The sequence below is a fragment of the Temnothorax americanus genome, unplaced genomic scaffold (assembly GCF_048541705.1).
Source record: "Temnothorax americanus isolate GAGA-0224 unplaced genomic scaffold, ASM4854170v1 Scaffold31, whole genome shotgun sequence".
NCBI lineage: Eukaryota > Metazoa > Arthropoda > Insecta > Hymenoptera > Formicidae > Temnothorax > Temnothorax americanus.
This window is the reverse complement of record NW_027509453.1, coordinates 2,292,394-2,309,063: the sequence shown is the minus strand read 5'-3', so window position 1 is coordinate 2,309,063 and position 16,670 is coordinate 2,292,394. Positions and strand designations below refer to the sequence as shown.

General features: G+C 38.8%; 2 protein-coding genes across 8 annotated transcripts; one reads left to right on the top strand and one right to left on the bottom strand.

Annotated features, from left to right (window-relative positions):
• Nucleotides 1-363: 363 nt before the first annotated feature.
• Atg18a (Autophagy-related 18a) lies at nucleotides 364-11,920 on the top strand. 7 transcript variants are annotated; one of them, XM_077413015.1, is made up of 11 exons: nucleotides 364-920; nucleotides 1,698-1,780; nucleotides 2,276-2,442; nucleotides 3,253-3,447; nucleotides 3,535-3,651; nucleotides 3,732-3,886; nucleotides 3,966-4,142; nucleotides 4,232-4,339; nucleotides 4,517-4,599; nucleotides 5,516-5,578; nucleotides 7,219-11,920. In XM_077413015.1, exons 1-11 carry the CDS (start codon nucleotides 760-762, stop codon nucleotides 7,332-7,334), a joined length of 1,425 nt encoding a protein of 474 aa, XP_077269141.1. In that variant the 5' UTR covers nucleotides 364-759; the 3' UTR covers nucleotides 7,335-11,920. The 7 variants fall into 7 exon arrangements, with proteins under 7 accessions (XP_077269141.1, XP_077269144.1, XP_077269140.1 ...); XM_077413018.1 differs by having other exon boundaries at nucleotides 365-920; nucleotides 5,516-5,572; XM_077413014.1 differs by having other exon boundaries at nucleotides 365-920; nucleotides 2,267-2,442; nucleotides 5,516-5,572.
• On the bottom strand, nucleotides 10,891-16,631 carry LOC143901054 (transitional endoplasmic reticulum ATPase TER94). The gene is made up of 13 exons (XM_077412996.1): nucleotides 16,434-16,631; nucleotides 14,813-15,172; nucleotides 14,229-14,421; nucleotides 13,924-14,158; nucleotides 13,688-13,821; nucleotides 13,363-13,611; nucleotides 13,113-13,277; nucleotides 12,917-13,039; nucleotides 12,614-12,826; nucleotides 12,237-12,545; nucleotides 11,942-12,103; nucleotides 11,416-11,570; nucleotides 10,891-11,231 (listed from the first exon to the last, which is right to left on the bottom strand). The coding sequence occupies exons 1-13, from the start codon at nucleotides 16,448-16,450 to the stop codon at nucleotides 11,141-11,143; spliced, it is 2,406 nt and encodes an 801-aa protein (XP_077269122.1). The 5' UTR covers nucleotides 16,451-16,631; the 3' UTR covers nucleotides 10,891-11,140.
• Nucleotides 16,632-16,670: the final 39 nt, after the last annotated feature.

The following is a 16,670-nucleotide window of genomic DNA, read 5'->3' as shown; positions in this document are numbered from 1 at the left end:
ACAAACATTAAAATTTCTATTCTTATTAATATTTTTCAAATGGATTTATTTGTAATAGTAATATTTGTACACGTAAAACCATCGAATGAAATTAATTTCTTTATTAATAAATCTCATACATATTAACTTGATTTAAACCTTTTTAAAAAGCGCACCATAATTAATTTTAATATGGCGGACGGTGTCCAAGCTTCCGGTCGAGGTGCTCTACTCGCCAACTACCGCAGGGGGGGGGGAGGACCGGCGCGTCGCCATGGGAACGGAACGCACGGAACGCGGACTGATGTTTCGCGTTCCGTTCCGGCCTGTGTTCCGGTCCGGCCAGCAGCCGCGACTGTCAGCTGTTCGATATGGAACGATAGCCAAGCCAAGCATTTAGCAAAGTGCAGTCACTTGTAGGAGTCGGCCGTCGTCGGACACAGCCAGGAGCGAGCCCCGGAGCCGAAAGCCAGAGGCAGGCAGCCAGGCGTAGCGGACGAGCGCGTGTCCCTCTCTCTCGCTCGTTACCAGCGCGCGAGCGGGACGGACGGCGCGGCGCGGCGGGGGCGGACGGCGCCGACAGCGAAGGGGGAGGGGAGAGGTACTCGGCTCGAGGTGCGCGAGGTACCCGCGCGGCGGACGGCGCAGACGAGAGAAGAAAGAAGTTTACGTTTATACACGCGGGAGAGCGTGTGGGGCCGTGTGGCGTGTGTTCCTCTCTCTCGCGCGCGCGCGCGTACGCACGCATAACACGTACGCACGCACGTGCCGCCGAGATTTATGCGAGAGATCCCGCGCGAGATCAACCTGGATGTATTAACGCAAGGGCTAAGGTACAGCATATCAGGACTCATGAACCTCGCGGCGAACCAGACGTCCGACACGACGTCCGACGCGCAGAGCAACGGGCCCTACTTCGTCAACTTCAATCAGGACTGCACGTAAGTTTCGTACGCCCGCGCCGCGCTGTTTCGACGACCGTCGTCCTTTCTCCGTTCTCCTCTCTCCCCCTCCCACCCCTTTCCGGGGGCCGTCGCCAGATTGCCACCTCCTTTGTCTGACCCTAACCTCGCGCGCGCGCGCCTCGTTTTGATTTTTGATCGTCTCCCCGTCTCTCGCCTCTTCTCTCGCTCCCTCGACGTATACGCGCATATACGTATGTAATCCTAAACGATGTATACACGTATATATACGAATGTCCGCCTCGCCGCGCCAAGGTTCGCGCGTCGCGCGACTCCGCGCACCATCCTGTTTCCCTCGCGCGATGTTTTTCGTCGTTTGCGTCATTCGCCGTTCCCCCTTTCACCGATCAATTGCGCGTTAACGAGGGACCCCAGCCTTCGCGCGCGCGTGGCGAGGCGGGAAGAGGCGAAAAAGGAAAAGTCGCGATATCGCGCACCTCCTTCGTACGCCTGCACCGTACGCGATGCCAGTCCGCTCGGCCTTATCCAAGGACTTAGCCTCCAGCTTCTCCTCGCGCGATTGCGTATCATTCGCGACTCCGTTATTACTTCTCTTTTTTTTTTTCACACGCGATATTTGCACGCGCGAACGACGATGTGACAATAATATCGAGAGATGGAGAAACAAAGAGTACATATATGACTGTAGATAGTCGAGGGCACTCGACTCTCTTTGTGTTTCAAGTACAGTCACGTCTCTTTAATTGAAAAAGAAAGAGGAGAAATAGCTTTATAAGATTCCTAATTGTCTTTCAGGTCCTTGGCGGTGGGATCGAAGTCGGGATATAAACTTTATTCCATCAGCTCCACCGGGCATCTTGAGAAAATATATGAAAATGGTAATAATTGGTTTTCCTGCATTCCAATAATTCAGTGCCAATAATTCTAGGAGGTTGGAGATAACTGCTACAATAATAGATGATTGATTGAGCGATAGTTAGCGATAAGCTTCGTAGGTGAGATAAAAAATGGTATGAATATCTTTTATGTTGAAGATATTTATAGCGTTTTTGTCTTGCGCCGACACGCATTGTCCGTCCAGCAAGTTTTACGTGTCTTATTTTCATTATCGTAGGCAAAAATGACAAGATCTTGTATAATATGAGTAAATGAGACTGTATATTCAAATTAAGTTGCGTATCTTTTTTACTTTGCATGTTACTATTATTATATATTATATTATGATTCAAAATAATTCAAAAAATTTTTATTAAGTGACATTTATTTTTTTTTTTTACTCTGAAAAGCCACGTATCTCTTGTTCATCGTGGCAATGACTAATTCAATAGAAACCTTTATTAATTAGAGTATTTCTTTTTTTCGAGATGATGCAGAATTCGAGGACATATGCATCGTCGAGCGATTGTTCAGCAGTAGCTTGGTGGCAATCGTTAGTCTTAAATCCCCTCGGACGCTTACCGTGTGCCACTTTAGGAAAGGGACAGAAATATGTAACTACAGTTACTCGAATACAATTTTGGCTGTGAAACTCAACAGAGCGGTAAGTTATTTAAATTTATGTTTACGTTTTTTTTTTCTTTAATCGCGGTTAAACAGATTCGACTTAAGTGTTGACCTTTTTACATAGCTTATAACGTCTCTGTTAATTTGAAAGCATTGCAGTTCTACGTAAACCTTGACTTCTTCATTGGTTTCATTACAATTGCGATTTTTGTGGGAAGGGATTGTAAGCCTGCTCGACAAATAATTATTAACACTGCTAGTACTGAACTCTATGCAATACCCCGCTTATATTTACATTCAATCACTTGATATTGACTTTACAACCTTGAGTAGGTCTTGGTTTAAAGATTTTAATTTCCTCTTTATGAACATTTGCAATAATGAGTGTTTTATGTAATGTGGTCCAGGAGCCTCAGAGGGCCAGAGAGCCTTAGAATATAAATTTTATATTCTATATTTTCTATTCTGTATATATTCTCGTATATAGGATCAAGCCTGAGACCTGCTAATTACAAGTCTGCTGTTTCCACACGTAACTACGCGGCATCCAAATTTACATTAACGAATAACTAATATATGCTCTTATTTGCACACAAAAATTAATATGACTTAAAGAATATATATAATATTATATTAGACATATATATATTTATGTGACCTATTTGCTTTTCAATCCTGAATTTATGTCCCACGACAGTTCTCACGTATTAAGAAATACATTGTATATACTAATTGTATATACTAAATCGCAAATTGTCATATTTGATCGTAAAATAAATGAGCTTTGATATGATGTTTAATGTTTTTCATAATTGGAGTATACTGAAAATAATATCGCTTGTTTCAGAGATTGGTGGTGTGTCTGGAGGAATCGCTATACATTCACAATATACGAGATATGAGAGTGTTGCACACAATTCGCGACACTCCGCCTAATCTTACAGGTCTTTGCACACTTTCGCCAAATAGCGACAATTGTTATGTAGCTTACCCAGGATCGAATACGATTGGGGAAGTCCAGATATTTGACGCAAACCATCTTGTAGGTATCTTAAATAAATTTGAATGAATCAAATAGAAACTTTGACCCATCAGCAATTTTAACCTTATGTTTTTTTCAATTGTACAGCAAGCCAAAACAATGATACCTGCGCACGATAGTCCATTGGCAGCGATCGCTTTCAGCTCGGCTGGCACCAAAGTGGCGACAGCCTCTGAAAAGGGCACCGTGATTAGAGTCTTTGACGTAAGATAAATCACAGATACAACGGTTGTATTTTATTAATAAACCGCTGGCAGTTGAAAACATTATTTCTATTTTCACAGGTTCACGAGGGTACAAAGTTATTCGAATTTCGTCGCGGAGTTAAGAGATGCGTCACGATAAACAGTCTTTCATTCAGTATGGACTCCATGTGGCTCTGTTGTTCCAGTAACACGGAAACTGTGCATATATTCAAGCTGGAGGAACCAAAGGAAACGTAAACATCGCATTCCGCCGTTTTTAATATTCCATGAAACATAGGAAACATAGAAACTAATGTGTTACTCGCGTCGTAGGCCAAACAAACAAACTGCAGACGAAGCACAAAGCTGGATGGGATATCTGACGAAGGCTGTGACAGCGTCGGCTACATACTTGCCGTCGCAAGTGACTGACGTTTTTACTCAAGGACGTGCTTTCGCTAGCGTCCACTTACCGTTTCAAGGTTTAAAAAATGTCTGTGCCATCACTGTGTAAGTATCTAAAAATTTGCTATCTTAAATCTACGTATGCTACGCGTTAAATCCATTACATGTGATACATTTACTTGTCTGTGTTTCAGTACACATAAAGTACCAAAACTGTTAGTGGCTAGCGCCGATGGTTACTTGTACGTCTATTCCGTGGATCCGACAGAAAGTGGATGTTGCACCCTTATAAAACAACACAGGTTCGTAATATTATAGTCTTGACGAATCTTACAAAAGTAATCAAATGATCATTATTTTCAATTGTTGATTTCTTGGATCGTTACTTTTAATCGTCATTTTTAAAATAATATTAATAGACGCATATTAATAGAGGCTTAAGAATGAGGATAGATAGATGCTTTACTCACTTTTCACAGATTAGACGATAAAGAGCGGGATGAATCAGATTGTGGCGGTTCTGGTTCAGGGACAGCAGCTACCGCGAATAATACAAATACAGGTATGAAGACAGAAATTTGGACTGTGCATTTTGTAATAGATAGTTGAAGCGAGCTGACGATAAAGATACATTACCGACAGTTAATTTGAAAGTACATTTAATAATGCGCGAAACTTCTTTCTTTATTATATATCCAGTACAGTACGCGCGCGCTTGAATGTGTATAGAGTTTTTTTTGTCTATTCTGTTCAAAAGTTATAGTTCTGTGATTTTGTGATAAGTTTCGCAATTACTCGAGCACTAACAGAATAGTTTAAGTATCTTCTTCTTTGTTTAAAGCATGCCACATATATACACACACAGTTGGTACTGGCAGATACTTGCAGATATTTTACGCCATAAAACTAATGACGAATAAAGTATATTCATGATACAATTGATTTCAATCATTATTGAATGTAAGTAAAAAGAAAAGTATCATTCTTTCTTCAAGTCAATCTCGCTACATCCCATCCATGAAAATGGAACAGTGAAAAGAAATAATCTGTCGACAGTAAATTCAATCAATTAATTTCAAAGAAGCACTACAAGAAAAATATAAAAACTCGTATTTTTGCTCAGACGAAAGTCGTATTCCTATAGATCTCGCTATGTCTCATTGTGTAGTAGACAAATCGTTACTTCCTGTATTTGTAGTTAGATTATAGCATTCATTAAAGTTGATCCAGTATCAGCTCTAGTGAAACGCTTATGTTGTCGGCTACGTACCATGCGTGTGAGTGTGTATGCGTGTGCCGCGTATTCCAGACACTTTTACTTTTATGATTTGCTTTATGTCTTCTTTTTCTCGCTTCTAGCCCCCTTATAAGTCAAATAGCCAGATAAATTTCTTCAGGGGCTCAGGGGAGGGGGGGGAAGGGGCCCGATAGTTGACCTTACTTGATGTACTTTTTTTCTTTTTAATATTCCACCGAAGCCTGCATAAATAGCTACGCGGGTGTGTTGCGTGGCCGCTCGCCAGACTCCATGTCAGGTACTGGTATGTCCTCTATTCTGTCCCTCGAAATTTTTTTTTTCGCTCTCATTCTCCGTACACGAGACACCTAATTCTCCTTTAGAGCTTTTTCTTTCTCTCTGTGTGTGTGCGCTTTACTACCAGCGTTCGCGCATTTATTCCATACGTACACGCAGCGAAAGGAAGAATGAGAGCAGCGCTGAGTAACAATGTGCCTTTTCACGCGGCCTACATCCTCGTTAATACGAGCAGTTTATATTATTGTACCACGATAGTACAAGTCTTATTACGCTTATTAACTGTAAACCGAACGAATTTTTAAGGACGATGTATAAATGAGCATATGATACGCGTATGCACAGGACATGCATGTAGGCACTAGTCTATATTCCCGGGGTATAAATCACTAAGCACACGTTATGCAAGTTGTTCTACTAGTCAGCAGATATAATAATGTTCAGTATTATCGCATCCCGTTACGAAATGTCTTGAGAATTCCTACAAGCAGTAGTCTGTTTTTAGAAGGCTACCTGATAGATATCCTACTGTTATAACAATGTTAACGATTGTACATAATGATCACTAATATATGATTATTAAAGTTGTTAACATAAATGGTTGGTATTAATTATATGGTATTTAATGTCATAATTATACATGGTGTTATGTGGCGGGTAACAGTGACGCGTATTTTTTAGAACAACTTTTTCACTTACTAATCATCAAGAGTACCTGTATGACGTACTTTCGTTAACGGTATCGTTCCTATACGTTAAGCTCAGTATAATGAATGAGATTAATGAGATGTATAAAATTAGATACGGAAAACAGATAGATCTTTTTATCTAATATCTTCTTCCTCTTTTTTTTTTCTCTTGGTCTTCGGATAGTGTAATCGAAAACAGGCTATAAGAAACAGATAATAGTGATTGTTTGTTTGAAAAAAAAGTATTAAACAACTTTGGAAATAGAGTAGTAGAAAATAAAAGTCATAATACTTAAATCTGTCTAATCTTGTAAATATCGTTTCATATTTTCTCTGCTATTCCTACATAGTATTTAATTCTTGAACAAGCAAGAAAACATTCACATCGTCGCAAATACGCCAAAGTGCTTTTCACAAAAGACAAGTGTGCCACATACGCACATATGAACGTTTTTAGAATAGTTTTTACTCAATTGATACATGTAATTTGTTAGTTTTCTTGTTCATTCTCAAATCATGTTTTATATTTTACACTTTGCAGAGAGTGGTGTATGTATTAGAAAATTAAATGCCTGTGTGAGATTACTGATTTTCTTTTTAGAGAAAACCATAATTTCATATTCATTAACAAATTCATTAGTGAATGTATTTCACGGCAATGTGACGTAGACAATGGTGAATGAGATATTTAACATTTGCACTCAGATAGAAACGTATTGTCCTGGATAGTACTCGAAGAGAGAGTTTGTATTTCCAAATTCTAAAGTTGTGGATCTCAGAGAACGAATTTGCACATTAACGAAGGATCCAAATCCAATCGTGAACGTATCTGAATGCATAAAATATATCATGTATCATTGAATGCTGATCGTCTGTATACATCTTTATCGTTATATCCGCTCGAGATAATGCGATCGAGATGGAAACTTGTATAATTTGAATGTAAATGGATTTGTAGAGTCAGAGAAGTATCAAGAGATGATAGCAGCGACGGAAAGCCCACCGAAAGGCGGCGGCCCGTTTCGTCTGGACGACGATACCGAATTCCCACCTGTCACGCAAAGGACAGACTGAGCGTAATAGACACACACACACACACACACACATAATTAAGGCATATCAAAAGTTCAAGCCGAACGGAAATGAGAGAAAAGCCGTGCAAGAGCAACGAAAGGGCAAACGAGGGGCACAGAGTGCAGAGGACGTCCAGTATTTACAGGCGGCCGTATATCCAGTACTCCGAGTTCAATAGAACCAAAAACAAACACAACAAAAATCTGTAGACGTTATTACCGAGATTGTCACATACCTTGTACGCGTTAAAGATTTAAATGGAATGTGCACGCTAATCGTCAGGGAGATCGGTCTTTGATATGCGTACAAGAGAGAGAAGTACCTTTGGGTAGCACTCTCGGTTAATATTAATGAGCTCGCGGATTTTTAAGCGAAATTTCTTTCGTTAGTTAACTAGACATTGCATTTGCAAAAGCAATGCAATATATCGCGCGGGGAATATAGTAATCCAATGATAACGATTTTGAAGCGTTTACCGCAGGAATTGTGTAATGTATCGTACTTTTTACGAACATAGAGGCTATAGGAGCATGAAGTATCGTACTTCTACATTCTATTATTTCTGTGTTTTATATGAAGTACCTTATATAGAAAACGTGCGTTTTTTAGCCTAAGATATAGCCTCCAATATCGGAAATCATGGACCAGTGTAATTAAATTATTTTATTTTGACGAAATGCCATGTTCTAAGCGATTCAGAAAAGCGACGGTTATTATTTGTCTGGATTTTCATACATACACGACATATATTTTACAAAAAAAATTATTTTGGTTTTAAGAGCACAGAGATGAAAAGTTGATAAGTACAAGGATGCTTGGCTAATTGATGAAAACCAATATAACCTATTAGAAGATTATGCAATCTTTTTTATAAATAGACGACGAACGTGAAACTGATCTCATCCAAATTCTGACATCCCGAGTAATGTATTTTAAATATAAATTCAATTGCCCCAAAATCTATATAAACAGAATTGGATTTATGCTTCCTACCCCATTATAGAAACTATACAAAACGGCAGGATGTATTTTTGCTGTGTTTAAAACAAACGATTGAATCTGCGACATTAGCTCACACCTGTTTCATTGGATTGCTATATTTTTTATGGTAAAATCTTTATCTTCTTTGTGTTCAACAAAGAGAGCTCATCTTTGCTAGGTAAAGATGTAAAGACATATAAATATGTGTAGTAAATTGTCGAACGATGAGCTTCAGCTGTAATTCTTGTATAAAATGTAAGATCTTTTGACATACGTTAGCTTCTTGTAATAGAAGAATGTAAAACATGATCAGGAGGTTGTATAATTTTGCCAAAAAAACGAATATCAATTTTGTAACGATATGATGCTTTGTTGGCATTTGGAGTTTAAAAAGTACTTCAGTCTTTTTACGTGACAACTAAGTACGAGACGATGAAGAAAAAGGGAAAAAGGGATTCATTCCATCTTTCTTAAAATCTGAAAACATTTTAAAAATCATTCACATTATCTCGTATCAGGATAAGTTTCAAAACTACGCGTAATGAATTTTAATTCGATGAGAGTTTTGTATCTGTTATTATCAGACATCATATGCTGTATATCTTAATGCTTTATATCAGATTATCATGTGTATAATATGTAATCGTATCGAATGTGCAATAAGTCTCTTTGAGCGCTTTTTCGAATCGATTATCGAAAATTGTCATGACATGTAATTTGTATAAATAGCTAATTAACAGTAGGAACAGAGAATCTTCGATATCTTCGTTTTCGTTTAGTACCGAACTTCGTTAGCAATCGTTTGACTGCGAATAAAATCTCTCCATTGATCGGTGCCAATTTACCGGAATAGAAAAACGACACTGGCGCTGGCGAAGATATTTTGTCGTATAAATTAAAAGTGAGGCACAGCCACGTTTTCTTTTTCATTGATTCTTCGTAGCGTATTGTGTAATTTAATGGATCTTATAATATATCTCGGATTACAATAGGAAGTTTCTCTCTTTCGTGTGAACCGAGGCATTCGACGCGATCGCGAGTATGTCAGTATCGTAGATCCATAAATGTGTAATGTCGTTACGGCGGTTTTGTACTAACGAGTTTTATTTGGTAAATAGTCTTACTTTTATAAAGATAAATAAAAGCGTTAAAATAACCAATGTACATATGAACGTTCTAAGGCTTAAGCTTTGTGAACGTCATTGCGTATGAAGTTTCTTATTAACACACACGTGATTGTGCTGGTCTGCAAATGAAAAAATGGAAAAAAAAAGACACTGCGAGAGTCTTTCCTTATCTACGATTAGTTCAACGTCCCAATTTTTATTTGTATTTAATAAATTCTGACGATTTTTTATAAATCAATCGATGCTTTTTCTTCATTGAAAATTGCGTTATCACAACTCTGTTCATAAGAAAACTTGTGCTAATATTATCTCGTATACATATCGCGCAAGACTAGCAATATAATGGTTACGAGTCTCCGAATCCTCCGAATGAAGAATAAAGGAATTTTTATGATTTTTCCGAATATATTTTTAGCTTTTTTTAATTAACATTCCTATTATGTGCGTAGCTTGTTATTTTCATAAAGATAAATCAAGCAGGGAATAAAAAATATGCAAATGTAAAAACTCGAGAACTTTCCGTAGATTAAAACATGCGTTCAATTTTCTTGTAATTTTGTTCTATAATTAGATCTATTAAATTGCTGTTTTTATGCTGAAATTAAAGTATTACTTTCATTTCAGTGACACTGATATGTAAACGTATAAAAATTCTGCATTGAATATCAGTCGTTACCTAGAAAGAGAAATTTGTTTCTGATAGCAATATATTAATTTTTGCGCCTTTTTTTTATTTTAATCCTAATGTTGGAACTTAACCAAGTATGTCAAAGTGGTACGATCAATTATGGCATAACAATATCAACAACTTGCCAGTCTTGTAAAAAAATCGAACAGATCTTTCTTTTTATTCATATTGTATTTAGCAATCTTATTCGGCTCCTCCATCATCAGAAATTTCAACGTTTATAAAACTGCGAACGGTTATAATGCAGATAATCGCACGATTCGTATGACGAGATTGAAAAAAGGCTCTTTATCGTCGTATATGGATAATCATTTACTATTAAGGGATATTTGTAAAATCGTCAACGTACATCATCATTAGTTGACATCTCATCTCGACACGGCATAATTTTTTTTTTTATATTACTGCAATGCGTGAGTGTGAACAACAGAATGTATTCTCATCGAGTACAGTGATAATGCAGCAAAAGGGTCCATTCCGAGTTCAAGCTCGACAAAAATACGTAAATTGTTAACACATGTAAAATTACGTAGCAAAATTGCAATGGATATTATGCTTATCCTTATAATACGTGCATACGCGGTGTAGCGTCATCTCACCGCTCTGTAATGATCTTCCTGCGATTGTATTTCCATCGCACATTCATGTTACCAAATATTGATGAAAGAGAAAGAACATTTTGTACAACAATTCTGTTAAAAGACCAAGTTCCATCGATATAAAGAATGGTTAAATGCAAAAAAATGATCATCTGACAAAGCAAGTTTTCAATCGATATTTTATATCTGACTGTTTCTTAGCTACATGAATTAGGGTCCGTGCCCTTTTCCTACAAACACAAAGCCGTATATACCTTATATAAAATTTCCATTTTATCTCCATCCATTTATTTACGCTCTTTATATCTCAATTATATCACTTAAAAACGATTCATGTGCAATACATTATGTGGTAACAGACAGGCCCTTTTGTCGTATGCTCACTGTAATGACATAGAAGGAAACGAAAACTTAGCTATAGAGATCGTCATCTCCATCATCTTGAAAGGCTTGATCGCCTTGCGTATTATCTTGAGCACCGCCTGCTCCACTTTGTGGAAATCTGCAAATAAGTTTTTTTTTTATGAAAGAATATTTTTTATTATGTACAAATTGTTCTATTGAAAATATGTATCATATCTTTAGCATTTAAAAAAACAGTATATCCATAAAAATTTATAGTTTTATTTCCTTATTAAATTTTTGCACGCGTATTGGAATTCGAAAAAAAGAAGGAAAACTCGTACCTGAAATTAGTCCCGAATCCTCGAGATTGCTGAAGCGTTTGCGCAAACATTTCGTACTTGCGAATGTCGTTATCGGATACTGAACGACGCGCGAACCTCATTGCTTCCTCGAAGTGAGCTCGCGTTATTTCTGGTACGGGATCATCCTCATCCATCTGGAAAAAGCATAGAAACTTAGAACTTAAGAGTGACATGCATATGTCGATGGCAATTTTTACTCTCATCATTTTAATTTCTACATAACTGTATATATCTTTTAATATTGCCGGAAACTGCATATAAAATATGATTGTTATTGCGTATGCGATTATGAAAGAAAGTTTTTTCCCTCGCAGTCGGGAAATATTGTACAAACTTATCGTGCTTGCATCGTAAAAAAATTAAAAAATGTGTAAGAAAACCCTTTCTACTGATGATTCAAATAAAGTCGAATGCTGATTCAGGTATGAATCATACAGATGATGCAGCAGAAACGAGTCTTTGAAATAAAACGCCGTAAAATGTATTTTATAACAAAACATCTTACGTCCATAGATGCGGATGGATTATTTGCTCGTTCTTTTTCCCTTCGAATTTCAGTCTCGATGCACTGTCTAATGGCAAGTTTGCATGCCCGTTGGCAAATTTCTGTCAAGTCAGCACCGGAAAAACCGTGTGTAACTTTGGCTATGTAGCTTAGATCTACGTCCTGATAAAAAAAGGATTACTCTTGTTTTAATGACAATTAAGAAAGATGCAGAGAAAGATATAAATATACATAAATGTTACATTGATGGTACTAAAAATTTTTTGCTTTATAGACAAGTTTACGAAGTTATTACCTTAGCCACGGGCGATTTTCGGAGATTAGCGCGGAATATTGCTTCTCGGGACTTCTCATCCGGTAGCGGTATGTAAATTAATTGATCTAATCTACCAGGTCGTAAAATTGCCGGATCGATGATGTCGGGCCGATTTGTCGCTCCTATGATGAATACGTTCTTCTTCGCGCCCATACCGTCCATTTCCGTTAATATCTGATTTATCACACGGTCCGCTGCACCACCGGCGTCGCCGACAGTGCCGCCTCGAGATTTCGCGATAGAATCGAGTTCGTCGAAGAACAATACGCACGGCGCTGCTGATCTTGCCTGGAAACAAACTTGTGTTGTTAAACAGCGATTTTGAATCGTCCATCAGAGAATGGGAGAGAACTTACCTTGTCGAAGACATCTCTGACATTGGCTTCCGATTCTCCGAACCACATGGTTAATAATTCAGGACCCTTGACAGAAATAAAATTCGCTTGACACTCGTTGGCGATCGCTTTGGCCAATAGTGTTTTACCACAACCGGGTGGGCCGTAAAATAGTACGCCTCTTGACGGTTGCATACCGAATTTCAAGAATTTATCAGGATGCTCCACTGGATACTGCGCGACGAGAATAAAACATTAATAATATATGTAATTTGAAACATACATATCTCACGTGCGTATATTAGGCTTTGTATATGTTCTTACTTGCACCAATTCTTGCAATTCCATTTTGACGTTTTGTAAACCTCCGATATCATCCCAGGTAACCGTCGGCACCTCCACGATCGTCTCGCGTAGAGCGCTCGGGCTGCTCTTCGTCATTGCATACTTTGACGGGAAAATACTTTCACTTAGAAAACGGTGCAAATCAATTCAATATAAAATCAAGATGGTAACCCACCTTAAAGTTCTCCATTGTTACCGCAAGCGAAGACAAGACCTCCGCATCTATATGGTCGTCCTCCAAGTCTATGAGGTCCATTTTTTCACGAATTTGTTGAAGAGCCGCTTCCGAACATAAAGACGCTAAATCGGCGCCAACGTGTCCGTGAGTTTCTGCTGCAATCTGGCGATATATTTTTTATATTATTTTAAAGTATAAAATGTGATTATTTTTTATTTCTTAGGATTAACGTGGAAATAAGTGGCACCTCTTCTAAATCGACGTCGTCAGCGAGTTTCATGTTCTTCGTATGGATTCTCAAGATTTCCAATCGGCCAGTGGCATCCGGTATACCAATGTCGATCTCTCTATCGAAACGTCCGAATCGACGCAATGCTCCGTCAATGCTGTTCGGTCGATTGGTAGCTGCCATTACAATCACATGGGAGCTTTGCTTCATGCCATCCATCAGTGTCAACAGTTGCGACACAATACGCCTCTCAACTTCGCCGTGCGTCTATGTGTGGACAAGAAAATATGATTTTTATTTCAAAATGCGATTTATAAAAAATATTGAGTTTGACTTGGCGAACCTTTTCACGTTTTGGTGCGATTGCATCAAGTTCGTCGATAAATATAATAGCCGGAGAATTTTTCTCGGCCTCCTCGAACGCCTTTCGCAAGTTGCTTTCGGATTCACCAGCTAGTTTGCTCATAATTTCGGGACCTGTATAGAAAGAGGGGAATTTTTTTAAATCTCATACTTTGCTTCATATTCTTTATTTAATATTTCTCTGGCGGAGGGTATATATATTTACAGATTGCGTACCGTTTATGAGAAAGAAGAACGCTCCAGTTTCGTTGGCCACAGCGCGCGCAATAAGAGTCTTTCCTGTTCCCGGTGGTCCATATAACAATATACCACGTGGCGGCTTGACACCGATCGCTTTGAACAGAGACGGATGTCGCAGAGGTAATTCTACCATTTCCTTGATTTGCGCCAATTGCTTGCGGACGCCGCCGATATCGTCGTATCCCACGGCGTTCAATGCTTCCTCTTCCTCCTGCAGATAAATGCTTTTCACTATCTGCATCGATATGAAAGGTATCAAAAAAACGGAATATTTTTCTGACCTCTCGTTTTATCGGATCACCTTCACAATGTATCACTGTATCAGGCGCCACAATGCAAAATGGTCCCGGATCAGTTTCCACAACTTTGAATTCCACGGCTCGCATACCTCCGCGTACAATGAAGTTGTCATCTTTGTGAATAGGACGGTACGCTTCCAAAAAGTACGGCTTTAAATAGACTTCGAATAGGTTCCTGTAAAAATGTAAAGATATGTATTTTATGTGCTAATATAATATTATGTAATTACAAGTGCATAAAAAATTAATTTTATAAAAAAAAAATAATATCAACCATGATTTTACTACAATTAGGTAGTATTTTAAGTTGTCCTCTTTTACAATTGCTAATAAATTACACAAATAACATAAATATAACTAAATGTTATTGGGGTAACGTGTGGTTCTACGTGAGAACGATTGACTCATAATTTGAGATTCCAAGTTCGATCCCCATGTATGAGCTCTCAATTTTAAAAGATTAATGAAGAGTTGAAAATTAGGTCATGAGTAAAGTATGAGGTTGAAAAGGTGATCCACTTCGGAAAACATTCCATTTATCATCCAAATCTTAATTTTAAATTTACCCTGTAAGACCGTCGACAGTGTCGTCCATTGGCAGCACATGAATACGTTTTCCATACTTGACCTCCGGACAAGCTTGTACGGAAACGACATCGCTCAGGCGCACGCGCAAGTTATTTCTGACAACCCGGTTCATGCGGATCTTCTCGTCCGGGCAGGTGTCGTCCGAAAGAACGATGCACACCGTCTCCTTACGCCTCTTGCCCTTCAGCAGTACGGTATCACCGCGAAACAACTGCAACTCATCCATTTTTGCTTGGGAGAGCGCAACTACGGAATTGTCATCGGCAATCGCCTCGTCGACCAGCAGTCTGTTTGGCCTATCCTTCTTGCGAAGGATAGCCGTCGCCAAATCTTCACCACTGAAACAAATAACATTAGTTAGATATCAGTTGTAATCAATGTATTACCGTATTCGACATTATCTTGTCTAATATTCGATATATTGTATAAAAATAAATTTGCATTAAATATTTTCGTCATAAAATGTTATATTCTCATTGGTTAATTTCACCAATGAGAATATAATGATTCAGACGTTATCGAGACGACAAGAATATTTCAAATCATTGGAAAAAAAATCTAATTAGAAAAATAAGTAAAAAAAAATAAATGAAGGAAACGACTTTGAAAGTTATTCCAAGCTTTTTAAAAGTTTCTGATTAGAAAAATAAGTCAAAACGTAAATAATATTCCTTCTTCAGATGACATTCTTTTCTTGAAGGAAACAGCTTTGAAAGCTATTTTTATAGATTTTTAAAATTATTTTCCTTTTATATTAATTAATTTGCTATAAAATGTTTTCATGATGAAACAAACATGACTTTGTATTCTGAAGAGGAAAAACTAAAAAAAAAAGATAATGACATTATATTATATACATACATATGTATATATATCCATATATACCTATATATGAAGGGATAAAAACCAGTGGTGTCATTGACTTACACCACTATGACTATTACCCCTCCATATATATATTGCGCAATGCAGTTTATTTATCTGATTAATCTGATATCTATGAAAATTCTCGTAAATTATAATAATCTAAAAGAATAATTTCAGAAGACGACGACACGTAACAAGTATGCGAAATTAGCATATTGATCAATTTTAGACACGTAACGCGAATGTTTCTCGTGACAAGGATCATTTGCGTCCACGTTCGCGATTCTCGCGAACAAGCCATGTGACATCGCGGGCGAGTCGAGCGTCTCTCCTTTCCCTTTTGTCACGTTTGGCTCGAAGCACAGCCTGCACAGCCATGATCGCGGGCCATGACGTGCCCGAAAATCGACGGGGGCGCGCGTCCGTTCCCCGGATAACACTCCCCCTCCGCGGGGGAGGTGTGCCATCGCGCGCGAGGCGACGGGGCGCGATCCGCGCGACCGTTCGTCATCCGTCGTCCGGGTCCATCCGGGTCGCGCGCGTCGAAAACGCGAAAAAAGGAACGTCGCGTCGACATGATGACATCGTGAAATTGAGTGCCGTGGTCGGCCGTGTCGCGCTGCTCCGCGCGACACACACGTCGGCGCCGCGGTACGCGAGCGAGCGAGAAAATCGGCGTTGGAACACGCTGGATTAGGGATACTAGGAGCCTCGTCGACGTGGTTTCCTCACCTCTTCGGATCACTCATCGTCCAACCCTCGGTTGCTTCTCCGGCCCAAAAACAAGAATCCGCACGATGCACGATCTCTTCCCTCGGTAGGCGCGATGAATCTAGCAACTAGCAACTGCAAACTGCTAGCAACGGAGTCACAGAAATGCAAAATGCAAATGAAGGAAAACTGTGTGCACGATGACTCGCTTCTACCCGTTGCCAGATCACAGAATAAGGGCGCGTCCACACCAGTCTA

What these genes read in the sequence shown, in the direction of transcription:
- LOC143901054 (XM_077412996.1), bottom strand. An exon ending in ACTGTCGACGGTCTTACAGG is followed by an intron (nt 14,422 to 14,812) that starts GTAAATTTAAAA and finishes ACATTTTTACAG; the next exon opens with GAACCTATTCGAAGTCTATT. An exon ending in ATCCATCCGCATCTATGGAC is followed by an intron (nt 11,571 to 11,941) that starts GTAAGATGTTTT and finishes TGCTTTTTCCAG; the next exon opens with ATGGATGAGGATGATCCCGT.
- Atg18a (XM_077413011.1), top strand. Translation starts at nt 1,406, where the DNA reads ATGCCAGTCCGCTCGGCCTTATCCAAGGACTTAGCCTCCAGCTTCTCC. An exon ending in TGAGAAAATATATGAAAATG is followed by an intron (nt 1,781 to 2,266) that starts GTAATAATTGGT and finishes CTTTTTTTCGAG; the next exon opens with ATGATGCAGAATTCGAGGAC. An exon ending in CTGTGAAACTCAACAGAGCG is followed by an intron (nt 2,443 to 3,252) that starts GTAAGTTATTTA and finishes CGCTTGTTTCAG; the next exon opens with AGATTGGTGGTGTGTCTGGA.